Here is a 17,868-nt window from a genome sequence, read left to right as displayed (position 1 = left end):
CCCCTCACCATCTTGGCCCGCCCCCTCCTTCTCTGCAGCCCAAACCGGGACATTTTAAACATTTTCAAATAATTGTCGGGACACCGGGACATGCACAGTAAATCCAGGACTGTCCCGGCTAAACCGGGATGTCTGGTCACCCTAGTCCTATGAACTGAATTGCAGCTTTAACCTATGCAGAAACTTCATCTACACAGAAATATTCTTGTACAGCAAAGGAACTGGTCAAATTCATTTTCAAGGAGGGCATTTTACTTTCAGAATGTTAAGTACTTTTTACTTCTACATGTTTAGCTTTCCACCACAACTAATTTAACTTTTTCTTACTTCACCCAACATTAATAAGGAACAGATGACAAAAATCGTTCACATTTGTTTTAATGATGATCTTAGTCAAAAGTGTAGCTTTGAAAATCTCTAGCTATAATGAAAACGTGAAAAAATGAGAAGAGACCTTTTTGAAAAAAGTTGAACTCTTACTTTTGGAGGGGTTTCTGGAACACATTGCCAGCCTCTCCAACACTGAAGTGGTTAAAGCTTTTTGGTGGACCCGTATATGCCTCCGAACTCCCAGTGACTAACAGTGCTTACCACTAAGAATATAAGCTTAATAAGACAGATTGGCCTAAAATAGATATTTTAAATTAAACAGACAACTTCTACCCTGCCATAAAATAAGGGATTTCTTATGCAAATAAAGTAAAAAACAACAAGAACCAACTTCTAAAGAAAGGACTTTAAATTGTATGAATACTTAAACATACAAACAAAATGCAGCTTTGCTACCTAATGGACTTTGTTCTGTTGAAGACCTTCCAAACATCAACTCTAATTTCTCTGCTAAATTGCTGTTTCACTGCTTAAATCTTTCACTTGACAGTCCTTAGCTTGGGCTTAAAACGTCACACATTCAAGCAAAGGGTAAAAGTTTAAGAATGGCAAGTCATTAGCTTTCCAGGGTGAAAACGCACAAAAAAGAAGTCAGCTGGGCAAAAAACAAAAATGAATACATTTTGTTTTGAAGCTCTGGCCTTGAGCGAGGCGATTCCTGCTGAAGACAAATGCAATACATTTCAAATAACTAGAAAAAATGGAAAGCAGCAACTTTTTTTTGCAGAAAAAGTAAACACGTCAATGCAAATGCATCATTTCATAAACCTCTGCCAGTTTTAATCTCAAAGTTAAACCATTTCACAATTGTACTTGCGCCTCGTCAGTGCTTTCTGAAGAAAATTCTTTGGCATTTTCGGTTTCTTTTCTGTTTCCTTCTGTAATAACATTCTCACTTTCAGATTTGGTCCCATTAGGTATAGAGTACTTGCCGTTCATGAACCCATGTTCTGTTATCTCTGAGATGGCAATGGCTTCTTGGATTTTTAGCTCCCCTTCTTGCACGGCTTCGCCGTCTTTTAGGTTTCTCAGAACAAGAGGAAGTTTTGAGTCTGCCACAGTGTTTTCTAGCAAAGCAATGTTGCTCTCCTCATATTTCGGAAGTGGAGTGCCTTCTTCAAAATTCTTGTTGTATTGCTTTCTGTTATCAGATGCACTCTTTACTGCCTTTTCCAAGATCTCTTTCTCCACTAATCGCAGTTTAATAGCCATTGCTGAATGAAACGTTAGGTCCGATTGCTCCAAAACGAGTTTATCATCCTTGAAATAAAGATGCAAGAGATATTTTAAAAGATGCAGTTCATCCTAGGACAATAATAAACTAACGACTAACATGTTTACAGGGTTATTTCTGGATGGCCGACAGATTTTCTCCCCGAAACTCCCTTACGGTAAGTATTTAAAAATGTTGTTTGAAAACTAGATAAACTGAAACTTGGAGGGTGGGGAGAAGGGATGTGACTGTAGATCTTCCCTAGTGTGTGTTCCCATGGTGTTGGGCAAGACCCACAGTATATTATCCCATTTCCAGGAACATTCTCCCCTTATGGGGGTAATTCTATATCTGCTGAAGCGGCCAATTGGGATTTTCAGCCAAACATGGCCCGAACAAAGTCTATGGGGATTTTCTGCCGACTTATAATGGAAGGGTGTGGGTCAAGGGTCGACAAAACATCTTTCTGACATGCTATCTTTGCAGAGGGGCCTACAACAATCAAGAGGATGCGTTGGTACATACTACTATCTGTATTTAATTCATTGAAGGAAACCTATATCAAGATGCTTTGGGTACCACAATGCTGGTGGTCAGATTTCAAAGTAGAAGTTACTAATTTGTAACCTCTTTGCAGACAGTTCATTGCAGGTTCATCTTAAACTGGTTAAAGGCCATATTCATTAATGTCACTTTTGCGCTTTATCCCATTTAAAAGATTGCTTGTATTTACCTAAACAAAAAAAGAACACTATTCCCCATATGCAACCATGGAAAATGTAAGATGTGTGTAGTAAGGAGCTATATGCCAGTATTAGAAGAACAAAGCAATGAGAACAGAAATAAAAGAAATATAGCACATTTTAATGCTTTGTTTAGGAAATATTATGCAAATTAAACAATGACAATATGAAGAAAAAAAAAACATAAAAAAATAAAAAAGGTCGACTGCTTCTTCAAATGGTGTTTCCGGGGCTCCAAGACAATCTTAATAGGGTTACCTCAACAGCTGTTTTATAGGTTTTTAACAGGAGAGAAGCTCTGGCTTCGAGGAATGTCCAAAGTTTGATCTCATTATCCCAGCTCACAGGAAATTCAGAATTCCCAAGGGTGAAGATTTTATCGATAGAGTGATCTCCTATTAGATGTTCTTTTAGCTCATCTGCAAAAGAGCCAAGTGTTAAAATGTGTATCTGGTCCCCAACTTCATGAATGCCCATAAAAGGAAAACCTATTATAACTGGGGAAATCCTTTAACATTTTACCCTTAGGGCAGTATTCTCTTGTAAGTTTGAATAAAATATAAACTTTAGATAATAAAATCGCAGTTCATTTCCTAATTTAGTTATACATTAACCATTTGGTTGCCAGAGGGGTCACGGCTCCAGAGTGCCCCTGCTGCAAATTGCAATCATGTGACCATTCCTCAGAGCGATCAAGTAATCGTGGCTTCACTTAATCCGGAAACGGGAGTCCTCTTCTATTTTACTGCGTTTCAAATTGTGTTCTGCAAAAACGTCATGACATGGCCACTACGTCATGCGGCCCCTGGAGTGCCAGACCCCATGATGTAGTGGCAGCCAAAGGGTTAAGAACTATACAGTGCTATCCATCGGTGACTATTTATGCAGAACGGATTTTGAGTCACAGGGTTGGCCAAGGTACAGTACAGAATCTGACACCAATCATGGTCGCCCCTCTAAATAATTTATTTATTTATAAAATATTTTACCAGGAAGTAATACATTGAGAGTTACCTCTCGTTTTCAAGTATGTCCTGGGCACAGAGTTAAGACAAATAATACACGATTACAAATACAGTTACATAAATGAACAGGGTATACATTATATACAAGACATTGCATGCACAGTTAAAGATAATTTGTATTATGGGCGTATGAAACAATTACAGACCACATTAAAATGTGTGACAGCCTTAGATTTGAAAGAACTTAGACTGGTGGTGGATATAAGAGTCTCCGGTAGGTTGTTCCAGTTTTGGGGTGCACGGTAAGAGAAGGAGGAGCGGCCGGATACTTTGTTGAGCCTTGGGACCATGAACAATCTTTTGGAGTCTGATCTCAGGTGATAGGTGCTGCATGTGGTAGGGGTGAGGAGCTTGTTCAGGTAGCTGGCCCATAAAGAATTTGAAGGCAAGACAGGAAAGGTGAACTTTGCGCCTAGACTCGAGTGATGACCAATCTAGTTCTTTGAGCATTTCGCAGTGATGTGTGTTATAGTTGCATTGGAGAACAAAACGACAAATTGAGTTGTAGAGGGTGTCAAGTTTGCTAAGGTGGGTTTGAGGTGCCGAGCCATATACTATGTCTCCATAGTCAATAATTGGCATTAGCATCTGCTGTGCGATACGTTTTCTGAACAGGAGAATTAGGGAGGATTTGTTCCTGTAGAGTACCCCTAGTTTGGCATAGGTCTTGGTTGTCAGGGTATTAATGTGCATCCCGAATGTTAAGTGGGAGTCAAACCATATGCCCAGGTATTTAAAACTAGTAACAGGAGTTAGGGTGGTGTTAGTGTTGGTTGTAATCTGGTGCTCAGTCGCTGGAAGCTTTAAAAATTTAGTCTTGGTCCCAAACACCATTGTTACAGTCTTGTCAGTGTTTAAAAACAGTTTGTTTTGGGAAATCCAGTTTTCGAGTCTGAAAAAGTCAGACTGAAGTATGTGTTGAAGGTCAGAGAGGCTATGGCTGTGTGCATATAGGATTGTGTCATCTGCATTAATGTGTATTGAGGCTTCCTGACAAGCTGTGGGAAGATCATTGATGAACACTGAGAAGAGTAGGGCCCCCAGAACAGAGCCTTGCGGGACGCCACAGGTGATAGCCAGGGGGTTACAGTTAGAGCCAGAGATGGACACATGTTGGGATCTACCTGATAGGTAGCACTGAAACCAGTTTAAAGCATGCTTCCCTATTCCAGAGCTCTGGAGTTTGTTAAGCAGGATAGCATGATCAACAGTATCAAAAGCCTTTGCAAAATCTAGGAATACTGCACCAGTGAGTTGACCACGTTCCATTCCACACTGGATTTCGTTGCAAACTGTTAGCAGGGTAGTTACGGTAGAGTGTTTGGGGCGAAAGCCAGATTGGAATTGGCTAGGAAAATTTGTCTTGTTATAGTAATCGCTTAATTGGGAGTGGACACATTTTTCCATGACTTTGGAAAGAATTGGGAGAAGTGAGATTGGCCTGTAGTTTGAGACAGTGTTTTTGTCCCCACTTTTGAAGATTGGGACAACTCTGGCAGCTTTCCAGGTCTTAGGGATATGGCCAGCAGACAGGATAGAGTTGACTATGGAAGCAATTGGTTTGGCAATTGCTGGAGCACAAAGTCTTAGGAACCTAGATTGTAGTAAGTCAGGTCCACATTGGCTGCTTAGTTTTAATTTGAGAAGCGCTTGTGTAATCTCCTCTTCGGATACTGGGCCAAATTGATAATTGTGGGCAAAGTTGGGAGGGGGTGGGGCTATAGGGGTACTCCCAGGATGAGGTTCAGGTTTGTGGTTTGGGTTGCGTTTTGCTAATAAGTTAGTAGCACAGCCCACAAAGTAATCATTGAATGCATTTGCAATGTCGGTGGGGTTTGTCAGAGTAATATCCCCCTTAGTGATATTACTGGGCTGTTGGTGGTGAGAAGGCTGGAATATGTTGTTGATAACCTTCCAGAAGTTAGCTGGGTTTGATGTGTACTGGAGGAGATAGTCAGAGTAATATTGTGCTTTTACGTGCCTTGTTTGCCTTGTGCACACGTTCCGCAGGCATCTGTAGTGATTGAGGTCCTTGGTAGTGCCAGTTATTTTTGTGGCTTTTCCACAAGGCATCCCTGAACTGGTAGAGTGTTATAAGGTCAGGTGTAACCCATGGAAGGTGGGCACCCCGTACCATTATTCTGCGTAGTGGAGCATGGGTATCACAGAGTTTTAAGAACTCGGATTGGAAATAGTCGAGCGCAGAATCAGGGTCAGGAATTAAATAGATTCTGTGCCAAGGGCAGTTGGTAAGGTGAGCCAGAAATTGTTGTGGGTTAAAGTTTCTAAATGTTCTAGTGAGGAGAACTTTAGGGCTTGATTAGGGTGTTTTAATTTTCCTTACACAGTACACTATTGCATGGTCACTGAAAATGTCATGAAGGATGCCAGAGGATTGGATTCTGCTGGGATTTGAGGAGAGAATCCAGTCAAGCAGGGAATGGTTGTGCGATTTCAGGTTTGTTCGTGTGGGTTGGGAAATGAGTTGCGATAGGTTAAGCGACTTGATTTGTGTGTGGATTTTGTGGTTTTTAGGGTCAAGCCAATTGAAGTTGAAATCCCCAAGAACTAGCAGCTCACTCTTCTCAGTCTGAGAGGAAATGGAGCCAAGAAACTGGGCGATATCAGTCAGAGATTATAGAGGGGCTTTAGGGGGGCGGTAGATGCCAGCAAGCAAGATGGGCTAAGAAAAGGGGAGGCAGATTCTTCCAACTAGGATTTCAAAAGAGGTTGGTCTTGGGGGGCAGTCTACCAGTGTAAATTGTAAGGTGTCTGCAATATAAAATAACACCCCTCCTCCTCTCTTTGACCTATCTCTCCTAAAAATGGAGTATCCCTGAATGGCAATATGTTAGGGGTTAGCCATGTTTCTGTGAAAACGATGGCTTTTGGTTTATGCATAAGGCACCATGCCCTTAGTTCGTCCAGTTTGGGCAGCAGACTCCGGATATTTATATGGGCGAGAGATAGGCCTTTTTGGAATTTGAAGGGGGTATTCTCAGGGGTATGGGACAGAGTTGAAGTGGGAGGGCCTGGGTTAGGTTCAATATCACCTGCTAAAGAGAGTAATAGTATTAGTAGAAATTTGAGTAGTTGTTTGCAAGTTGTAACTTTATGATTTTTGCCATTTGAGTGTGCGGTGGTTGGAGTACTGCGTCCATAGAGCCTCAGCCCGGGCTCCTCCGTGATGACGCTGAGGCTCGCTTGCCCGGTCAAGAACGATCCCATGGACTGGCAGGAGAGCCAGCGTGCGCGATCGGGAAGCGGGGCAGTGACGTCGCTGGGCCAATAGCCCGCGACGCACCGATGTCAACATCACGGTGCCGTTGACGCTGCTTTGCTGTGATTGGAGGTTTTCAGCCGACAGCGCGCTGAGAAACAGGCTCTGCTGATGGCTGAAAAGCCCAACGCCCCAGCACGCCTGCGTACGCTCGCGTGAGCCCCCTCTAAAGACATCCTCATTGAGGATGCAGGGGCTCAGCGAGGCTTCCCCTGCTATGGATGTAGCCTAAGTGGGAAAAGAGGACATTTACCTTCCGATATTTCTGTTTCTTCAAATCCTCTATGGCAGCCAAATACTAATGGGATCTCCTCTTCACAACTGGTGGGATAAGCACGTCTTGTAACCACTATATTAGGGGGCGTTATCCACCTTAGGTCAGTTAGCTTCTGTCAACGCTCTTAAAAAATAAAGCACAGAACAATAATATGCCAAATATAAGATTCAAGGAAGGGAAGTAATGGCTGCCATTGAGAACTTTGAGAAACAGAAATATCGAAAGGTAAAGTTCCTCTTTTCTTCTATGTCTTTTATGGCAGTCAAATACTAATGGGATGTACCATAACCATCCCAATGGCTACTGGGAGTACTTCTTTCAATAATTAGAAGGGGTTTCACGCTGTTCCACCAAATTTCCCATCCGCTGATGAGTGAACATCAAGACGTTAATGCTTAGCGAATGTGTGTAAAGACCAGGCTGCAGCTTTACACATTTCCTGGGCAAGAGCATTTTCTGCTCATTAAGTTGTTGACAGCCCTAGTAGAGTGGAACTTTAACCCTACAGGAGGATGTGCTCATGCTATTCTATATGCCTCACATATAGCTGCCTTAACACATGTAGATATCGAAGCTACGGAGGCTGCCTGACCCTATCTGGGTCCATCAGAAAGGACAAATTTAGAGGTTTTATTAATACTCTCCATCCTCTCTACATATGTTGTTAGAGCCCTACCTACAAACCAGATTGTGCCACTGACGTGCTGTCAGAAATAGGGGTTGGACAAAATGAGGGGACTACAATATCTTGATTGGTATGAAAGTCTGAAACAGTGATACAGTCCATAACACTATCTTATCCTGATGTATCTGAAAAACTGGTTCGCAACAAAGCCTGGAGCTCTCAAACCCTACATGATGTAGTAATAGCGGTGAGGAAAACTACTTTCAAACAAGAAAGAAGAGAGTTGCTGTAGACCCCGGTTCAGATCCCTTGAACGGCAAATCTGTTTATGATAGAATGCACCTAATGCAGATACTTGGACCTTAAGAGATGCTGGTTTTAAAGCCTTCTGGAATCCTTGCTGAAGGAAGTCCAGTATATTAGGAACTTCTAACTGCAAGGGCCACCTTTCGTAATTTACACAAACATATAAATGGTCTCCATGAGCGATAATCAATCCTAGAACTCACTAGGTTTTTGGAATGAAAAAGTGTTGATATATAACTTAATTGGAGAAACCCGGTGCCCTTAATGACATTTTTTCAAGTTCCATGTTGTCAATTTTAGCAACTGAAGATTGGGGAAGCAAAGAGGACACAGTAAAAAATGCAGGGAAATTCAGAAGAACTAACGGATCCTGTACTGACAAGTTCTTTAAGTCCACAAACCATGCCTTTCATGGCCAATACAAGACTATTAGGAGAACTTGAGCCCTGTCTCCTGACTTTGTTCATTACTCGCTGAAGCAGAGGGAATTGGGGGAAAATGTAACCGAGATGGAAATCCCAAGTAATAGAGAAAGCATCCTTGGCTATGGCTTCGCGGTCGTGCCATCTTGACACATCTGTAGTTTCTTTTTGACAGCAGATAACACGAGGTCGACCCCATTGCCAAACTGATAGAAAATGTTATGGTCTAGCTCCCATTCTCCTGGGTGAATGGAATGCCCGTCGAGAGTGTTGGCTTTGTAATTTCTGACTTCTGAAATGGAGATACATGGAATCTCTTTCTCTTCCCAGTGTAGGACTCTGAAGATTTCTGAAAGAACTCCCGTTAAATATGTGCTACTGCTGTGACATTGTCGGATATGATCCTTAACAGGAAGCCCCTCAACGAGTCCTGAAGACCTCGAATGGCGTTAAATATCGCTTGAATTTCCAATACATTAATTGGCAGACCTCCCTTAATGTGACAAGATTCCTTGGATCACCTGATCTTGACAAACTGCACCCCAACCTGAGGCTTGCGTCTGTGTTCAATACTGTCCAGACCAGAGGCATCAGACTTGCCAGCTGCTGACTGAGGTCCACCATTGTAGGCCGAGCTTTGTGCTTGGTAACAGTGGTAGCCTGAATTTTGTTGTTACAATTAGGTGTACCCAATAACAGAGGACATTTCTTGAAGTGGTCTGAGGTGAAAAGTGGACCAGGCACGGGTCTGTGACCGAATTTTGATGTCTTATGTGCATGAATTAAGCCCTGTATTGTCTTGCAAGGCTTCTGAACAATTGGTCATCCTTCGTAATCTTGGGTATATCATGGAGGTTGGGAGTGATGTTAGAATTTTCCTTAGTGGAAGAAATATATATTCTGTGTAGAATTGAATCTATGTGATACATTTCTGCAATCACATCTATTGTCAACTAGTATTTTTGCTAAACATTTTAGAAAGTCTTACATTCCTCCCTCTGTCCACCATACTTTCTCTTTCACATTGGCATTCAATATCGCAGTTACTGCGGATCTTGATATTATTGCTAAAAAAAAATGCTAACCTAGGAACATAAGGGCAACTCTTGGTTTTCTCAAGAGTTAAGAATCCAGAGATCTTCCCTACACTGGCGACACACTTTATTCGAGCTCGGCTAGTCCCACGAATTCGGGTATACCCGGGTGTATTGAGGTTTGTGACTGTTTTCTGCCCGAGTGCATTGAGGTATTTTCCAAGCAGGGATTGAAGCATTTTATTCCCGCTGGCTGCAATACTGCACAGTATATATATATATACTGCATTACAATTCATGAATTTATGCCATCTGGTAGACACGCGAAGCATTGCAGCCTATTAAATCCTAATCATTATCATTTAACAGATCAGCCGCCCGTCAGCCAGGCATGAACCCAGGCTGGGAAGGCAAACGCAACGGGGCTTGTCAGAGGTGAGGAGCGGCGCATTCCAGGTATCTGCCAGGTACATACTGGGTATTTGCTCGAATAAAGTGTGTCGGTGCAGTACGTTCGGTAGAAAAGCGAGGGTCTAAAGATAAACGCCCCTCTAAACTTATTGATCGAAGACGTAAAGAAAAATTATTTCAAAGCCGTTAGAGGCCAAAAAAACATTATTTGACCTCTCAGATTAAAAATTGCAGTAATAGTATGCGGGAACTATTCAAAATCGTCTACTCTTTGCTTGAGCTGGCCTGTTTAAACAAAACCTCAAGTCCTGTAGAAATTCCACCACATACATTAACAGGCGCTCTCCTCCAAAGTCTCAAAAATTCAAAATCAAATTTCAGCCACACAACTGTCAACTGACAAATCTGATATCTTGACAGTCGAACCAACTACAAGCTAGATGGTGCACCTTCCAATCACTATGGACGAGCGCTTTATCATGATCAGAGGAATCACACCATCTAGCCGTCATGGGGACCTTTGCCCGGCCAGGCTAATAAAGGAAGTGGTGGTAAATCTTGCCCCTTTCATTCTCGAAATTGCAAATCTCTCATTGTCTTTCGGCTTTTTACCAACCTCACTAAAAGGAACCATTAATTTAATCTCTATTAGAGAACCCCTTCCTCGATCCATGATTGCCCTCAAGGACTCCATCTTGACGTGCCGGATGTTGAAAAAGGAATCGACTTATTTTCGATTCAGAAATGCTCTGAATCCTCCAGATGCGTTCTGTACTAGAAACAGGATTGAATAAAAACTCTCGCCTCTCTGAGAAGGTGGAACTGGTTGAATTGTCATACTGGCCAACAGATCGTGAACCACTTGATTGAAGGCAAGGCTCTTCTCTGGATCCTTTGAGAGGCCTGAATCCTTGAAGCGAACTCCTGGCATTTCCAGTAACTCCAAGGGATTCTCCGAATAGATAAGCACCTTCATAAGGTAAAGACACTAGTCTATTAACTGCCCATGTTTTAAGCCATAGCTCTCTTCTCACAGCTATATTTATTTATTTATAAAATGTTTTACTAGGAAGTAATACATTGAGTTACCTCTCGTTTTCAAGTATGTCCTGGGCACAGAGTTATGATGACAGATACATGCTTACAAATACATGGGTACATTTGGTGAACAGGGTTATTTATACATTATATATGAAGACAGTGCATTAACAGTTGAAGATAAAATAAGTTATAGGCATATAACAGTTACAGACCACATTAAAATGTGAGACAGCTTTAGTTTTTAAAGAACTTAGACTGGTGGCGGCTTTGAGAGTCTCAGGTAGATTATACCAGTTGTGGGGTGCATGGTAAGGGAAGGCAGAGTGGCCGGATACTTTGTTGAATCTTGGGGCCATGAAAAGTCCCTTGGAGTAAGATCTCAGGTGATAAGTGCTGGTGTGGTAAGGGTGAGGAACTTGATCAGATACGAGGGCAGCTTGCCCAAGAAGTATTTGAAGGTAAGACAGGAGAGATCAACTTTGCACCTAGACTCAAGTGATTGCCAATCTAGTTCTTTGAGCATTTCGCAGTAATGCGTGTTGTAGTTGCAATGGAGGACAAAGCGGCATATTGAGTTGTAGAAGGTATCAAGTTTGCCAAGATGAGTTTGGGGTGCTGTGTCATATAATATGACCCTATAGTCTATAATTGATATTAACATCTGCTGTGCGATGTGCTTTCTGACCAGTGGGTTTAGGGAGGATTTATTCCTATAAAGGTACACCTAGTTTGGCATAGGTTTTGAATGTTAGGGTATCAATGTGCAACCCAAATGTTAAGTGGGGTCAAACTATATGCCCAGATATTTGAAACTAGTGACAGGGGCTAAGATGGTATTGGAATTGGTTCTGATCTGTAGCTCCATCATTGGTAGCTTTAGAAATGTAGCCTTGGTCCCGAATACCATTGTTACTGTCTTGTCAGTGTTTAAAAACAGTTTGTTTTGGGAAATCCAGCTTTCAAATCTTCAAAAAAAAAAAAAAAAATCAGATTCAAGTACGGGTTCAAGTACAGAGAGGCTAGGGCTGTGTGCATATAAGATTGTAAGATTGTGTCATCCGCAAACGTGTATTGAAGCATCCTTACAAGCTGTAGGTAGATAATTGATGGAGACTGAAAAGAATAGGGGTCCTAGAACAGTCTTGCGGGCCACAGCAGGTGATATCCAAGGGGTTGGAACTAGAACCTGAGATAGACACATGTTGGGATCTACCCAATAGGTATGAGTGAAACCAGTTTAACGCATGTTCCCCTATTCCAGAGTACTGAAGTTTTTTTGGAAAGATAGCATGATCAACAGTATAAAAAGCCTTTGCAAAATCTAGGAATATTGCACCAGTGAGTTGTCCCAGTTCCATTCCACACTGGATCTCATTGCAAACTTTTAGAAAGGTAGTTACTGTGGAGTATTTGGGGCGAAAGCCAGATTGGAATTGGCTAGGGAAATTTGCCTTGGTATAGTAATCGCTTAATTGGGAGTGAACACATTTTCCATTACGTTGGATAGTATTTGAAGAGGAGATATTGACCTCTAGTTTGAGACCGCGTTTTTGTCCCCATTTTTGAAGATTGGTGCATAGCCTGATGACATCCATGGAAGTGTCACACAAAAAGTCCATTGAATCTCGAAGATTTGAAAACACCTTTAAAAGTTTCTGTCTTGATGTTCCTGTTTCAATCCTATATTCCAGATTAGATATCAGCAAATAAAAATATCACTTGTGAGCACATTCACATCTCAGACAAGTCTGCAACCCTGCTTTTCACCATCATAACGTAGCGAAACGCATTGAGTCAGCCAGCAGTTACCAATTGAAGGAGGGAGATCCACAGAGACGTCGGTGTTACGATCAACAGATGGCGCAGGAACACCTCGGCGGTGGTGGTGAGAATTGGTTTCCGAGCAGGGAGAACCAGTTTCCGTTCATACTAATTCAGCTACTTAATGCTTTAAAGAGCTGTGTTATTGTAAGTATGTATTTTTGAGATGCTTTGATAAAACATACTTTTTACTACTCTTTTTATTTTGGGGAAACATTAGCCACATTTCTGAACACTCAACTCTATGAGGGATGCCAAGCTCAAAGGAGATTTCACCAAGGGTTTTTATCCTCTATGCTTTTTTTTACCACTGGGGGTCATGTGAGTGAGCATTTTAGAGACTCAAAATATCTATGTCTATATTATTTAAACAATATCACACTATATTGTATTCTATTTTTCTGTTTTTTTGCGCTCCCCTCATCTTCGAGACAACTATTTCCATATTATGTGATTGGATACCCAAAAACTGACTGTACTTGAGATACAGGCCACTGCTTGTTTTAGAGAGTCATTCTGATAGCAGTGTATTCTTTGTGTAAAACACCCTCCATTATTCGATCCATAGGATACTTAAAGGACGAGCCCTCCAGGACAAGGGTGCTCAACTCCAGTCCAAGAGCCAACAGACCCAGTTTTAAGGATATCCCTGCTTCAGCAAAGGTGGTTGAATCAAAATGACGGAGACCTGTTTTGATGCAGGGATATCCTTAAAACCTGGCCTGTTGATGGCCCTTGAGGACTGACATTGACACCCCTGCTCTAAGGGGATTGTTGTATTTCTAACCATCTTGTCGACAGCTGCATCCACCTTTAGAGGTATTACCAAGGTACTGCAGTCCTCTTTAATGAAGGGGTACATTTTCATGCATTTTCTAGTCACTGCTGACCATTCCGTCTTCACGATGTCCTTAATAGAACCGAACATGAAAAGTTCTAGCTAATTTCTTTAAAGCCAAATAAGGCCTGGTCCCGGACCCCAGCTCTTCTCTGGTGTCCTCAATATTCTTGGTCAATTTCATTCTTAAGGAGCTTGTGAATAGCGTCCATCTTAACAGAACCGGTGTCCGCTTTGGTCTCTTCCTCCAAGAAACCCCCAAGTTCTGAGACACTTGCCTGTTCTGGATAATCAATTAAATGGTCAGGCTGCAAATTCAATGAAGCCTGATCTGGGCCTTTTTAAAGACTGCAGGAGTAAAGGTTTCATACAGCCAAAAAGGATGTGACCACGTGAATTTTCATCCTCAGACCTCTTCTTAATGTACTCTGTTCAAAATCTTTGGAGGTAGCAGAAAGTTTGGCATCGCACTCTGCACAATATTTAGGCATAGAAACGTTTTTTTCTAGGCTTGGTAACTTGAGCCGCTTGCGGAGGCTGCACTGTTTTCTGGTCCGCTGAAACTGTAGAAGGAACAGACATGCTGCTAGCTTTCTATCATTAAGGGAACAAATAAGCATGGAAACGTATGCTTTTTAAAAAGCTGTCAGGTGTTTCAAACTTCTCCACAGGGGGTAGATCTTTGCCAGGTGCAGCCAGATACGAGGTGTGGTGATTAATGAGCAGGTGCCAAATAGCTGTTTAGTAGCAGATTTACAAGGCAAACAGTCATTTAGCCCCAGAAACTCTTTCCTGGGTTTAACAATCTGAGCCTCTTACTGAGGCTGCTCGGTTTTCTGATTCCGGAACAGTGTAGAAGGAACAGACATGCTGCTAGCTTTCCATCAATAAGGGAATAAATAAGCAGGAAAATGCATACTTTTTAAAAGATATCTGGCGTCTAGAGCCAGCTTCCTCCTTGGTGGGAAACAGACCGTTGGTGCAAAAACCGTACTCTACGTCATGTCATCTGTCGACTCGGAAGTGCTGTGTCATGACGCCCCTGCACCTCTGCCCCACAGAGAAGTGCCTCCCGTGGCCTCATGGAAGATGCCTAGCAGAGCTGAATCAGGGATGTATGTGGCTGACAACGGCATTACTACAGTTGCATTAAAGCGGACTTTGAGGTAAACTGGGAAAACGGTAGGGAAATCTCATCCTATTCCGTTTAGGGCGGCTTCAACGCGGCCCTCAGAAAAAGTATACATGAAAAAATGTACCTGTTTGACATCCTGTCTCCAGCTGGGGTAGATGAATAACCGACATAAGGTGGAGACGCCCTCTCATACTGTGGTCACAAGAAGTGCTTGAACTACAAGCTGTGAGAAGGGGGGGCTATCCCATTTGGCTGTCATAGAGGACTTAGAAGAAAACCAAGCCAGAATCCTTCGACTCAGTTGATGTGCCCTTATCACTGCATCTTAAAGCAGAATTTTCCTCCAGCGGCCTATATGAGTTTAAAGCTGCGTTTCCTCTTGGAGCTTTTAAAAAGCCTGGTTAATTTCAGCTCTGGGAACCCGCTGCATCCTGAGATACTTGCCTCTAAAGGGGTATCTGGAAGCAGCCCTGGCTGGGCACGGAAAATGTCCTTTTAAAAGGCCCTGCGGGACCATATAAAGCTGCCACCTCATTCCTTGCAGCTTCCTATTGGCGTGACCTTTAAACAGATATGAGATACCAGCAGCCCCTTTGAGATAAGTATCTTGTGGATTAGGTGGTCCGTGGTGTTGAAATTAACACAGCCCAGTTCTGGAGACCCCATGCTTCCTACCTAGAGGGAAATATATTATTTTAAAGGAATAGCTCATTCAACTTGCATTCAGCTTTATTTTTATTTTTTATATTAATAAAAGGGTTTTTTTTGTGTTAAAAATCATGATTTTCCTAATCTCCAAAATCGGAAGTTAGACTGCACTGGGCTCTTGGGAGAGCTCCATTATAACCGGTGTATAATCTCCCAGACAGGTTTCAAACGGTTATATCTCCTGAACAGAGCATCGGATTAAAAAAACAAACAAAAAAACAAAACATAAAAAAAAAACAAAGCATTGAAAAGGATAAGAAGAAATCTATTAAAACTAAAATGTAAAATATGAGATTAGTGCAGGTTGCTGCATTATAGATAATTTGAATTGGTTAATGCAGAGATACTGATCTTTGTTATTAGTATAGGCTTACATCATCATTACCAGTCATTAACCTGTTGCCAATTGTATGTCACATGTTGCTGAGTAACATGACCAAGTACCAGAGATGGGCAAAAAGTCAGATTCGTTTTTTCTTCTATCACTGAAAATCTGCAGACTGATCTGGATTTTTAAAAATCCGAATTCCAGACCCTAAAATATGGCTTCTGCTGGGGAGAAGAGGGATCTATTTTAGTAAAGTCACAAGTGTGTGTGTGTGTGTGTGTGTGTGTGTGTGTGTGTGTGTATGTGCGTGTGACACAACATGCTCAAAAAGAAGTGCATCGTAGATACCTGGGAGATATGAGAATGGATAAACAAAGTTTACTTAACTGATTTCCATCCCACAGTTCCTATAACGATTTTCCATTAAACCTCTTCTGCAAGCCTCACCTTGTGAGGAAGGGGGGACTGGTGTCAGGCACAAAAGGATCAGAACACATAACCTCTGCTACTAATAGCTCAAAGGTATGCTGTGACAGTGTAGCTACCCAGCAGCTGGTTTAGTTCACTACTAGAGCTGCTGCTCAGAATAGCAGAGTACCTCCTTCCTCACAAGGTGCCTTAGACTTACCAGTATAGGTCTTATGGAAATCACTTTAGTAAGTGTGGGGTGCAAAACATTTAAATAAACTTTGCATATTCAATTAGCATATCTCCCAGGTGTGCTCCTTTCTGAGCCCAGTTGTCTCTCCATATGTTATTTGGAGCGAGGTTTGAAGGGATATATAATGCTTGGGACTCTACTAAAAAAGGTATCCCCTCTCCCAATCTCCAGAAAAACCTACAGTATATTTGAAGGTCTGGGCGAAACAGATTTTTCAAAATCTGCATGCAAATTTAATATTAAATTCAATGGCGAATTTCATAAACTCTGGTCTCAAGGGATTCAATGGCGGATAAAGATGTATCCACCACATATTTCAGTGACCAATCCGCCTTCAAATTTTTGTGGGCAGATCGGATTCTGACAAGTTCGTCCATCTCTACTTAGCACTGCGGCAAACGGCAAACTCCTTTTACGGACTTCATCAAGATAGAAAAGCAGCAATAGGCTTGCTCTGCAAGGGCAACTTCTTTAAATAAATTTTGACTTTCCAAAACAATCCTAAATGTACTCAATTTGGATTTTAAGATTCATATTTATTCAAATACATTTTGCATTTTAAATCCACAACTTACCCTCAGTCATACAGAATACCCGTAGAAAAGCCAAAAGTTGTGCAGAAATTGGAGGCTCAGTGATATGTAGCGCAAAAACACTGGAGCTATAAACAAACAAATGATTTTCAGAAAAAGAATTGCAGACATGAACAGCAATGCGGGGTTAAGAGAAGTACTATAAAAATAGGTACAGTTGTGTGAAAAAGAAAGTACACCCTCTTTGAATTCTATGGTTTTACATAAAGACATAATAACAATCATCTGTTCCTTAGCAGGTCTTAAAATGAGGTAAATACAAACTCAGATGAACAACACATGACATATTACACCGTGTCATGTTTTATTTAACAAAAATAAAGCCAAAATGGAGAAGCCATGTGTGAAAAACGAAGTATACCTTATGATTCAATAGCTTGTAGAACCACCTTTAGCAGCAATAACTTGAAGTAATCGTTATCTGATATCAGTCTCTCACATCGTTGTGGAGGAATTTTGGCCCACTCTTCTTTACAACGTTGCTTCAATTCATTGAGGTTTGTGGGCATTTGTTTACGCACAGCTCTTAAGGTCCAGCCACAGCATTTCAATAGGGTTGAGGTCTGGACTTTGACTGGGCCATTGCAACACCTTGATTTTTTTCTTTTTCAGCCATTCTGTTGTAGATTTGCTGGTGTGCTTGGGATCATTGTCCTGTTGCATGACCCAATTTCGGCCAAGCTTTAGCTGTCGGACAGATGGCCTCACATTTGACTCAAGAATACTTTGGTATACAGAGGTTCATGGCCGACTCAATGACAGCAAGGTTCCCAGGTCCGGCGGCTGAAAAACAAGATCAAATCATCACCCCTCCGCCACCGTGCTTGACAGTTGGTATGAGGTGTTTGTGCTGATATGCGGTGTTTGGTTTTCGCTAAACGTAGCGCTGTGCATTATGGCCAAACATCTCCACTTTGGTCTCGTCTGTCCAAAGGACATTGTTCCAGAAGTCTTGTGGTTTGTTCAGATGCAACTTTGCAAACCTAAGCCGTGCTGCCATGTTCTTTTTACAGAGAA

At 41.8% G+C, this 17,868-nt stretch overlaps 1 protein-coding gene across 3 annotated transcripts in view; it reads right to left on the bottom strand.

The window, feature by feature from the left end:
• Nucleotides 1–361: 361 nt before the first annotated feature.
• The window catches only part of SETD3 (SET domain containing 3, actin N3(tau)-histidine methyltransferase), a 124,960-nt gene continuing 107,453 nt past the window's right edge, over nt 362–17,868 (bottom strand). For all 3 annotated transcript variants that reach the window (XM_075614394.1, XM_075614397.1, XM_075614396.1), the window contains exons 11-13: nt 16,834–16,919; nt 2,605–2,765; nt 362–1,650 (exon numbers count right to left, since the gene is read on the bottom strand). In XM_075614394.1, coding sequence (XP_075470509.1) covers nt 1,192–1,650; nt 2,605–2,765; nt 16,834–16,919 — 706 coding nt within the window. In that variant the 3' untranslated portion in view covers nt 362–1,191. The remainder of the gene's footprint in view (nt 1,651–2,604; nt 2,766–16,833; nt 16,920–17,868) is intronic.

The sequence above is a fragment of the Ascaphus truei genome, chromosome 9, assembly GCF_040206685.1.
Source record: "Ascaphus truei isolate aAscTru1 chromosome 9, aAscTru1.hap1, whole genome shotgun sequence".
In the NCBI taxonomy this organism is placed as follows: Eukaryota; Metazoa; Chordata; class Amphibia; order Anura; family Ascaphidae; genus Ascaphus; species Ascaphus truei.
This window is presented reverse-complemented; position numbering and strand designations above follow the sequence as displayed.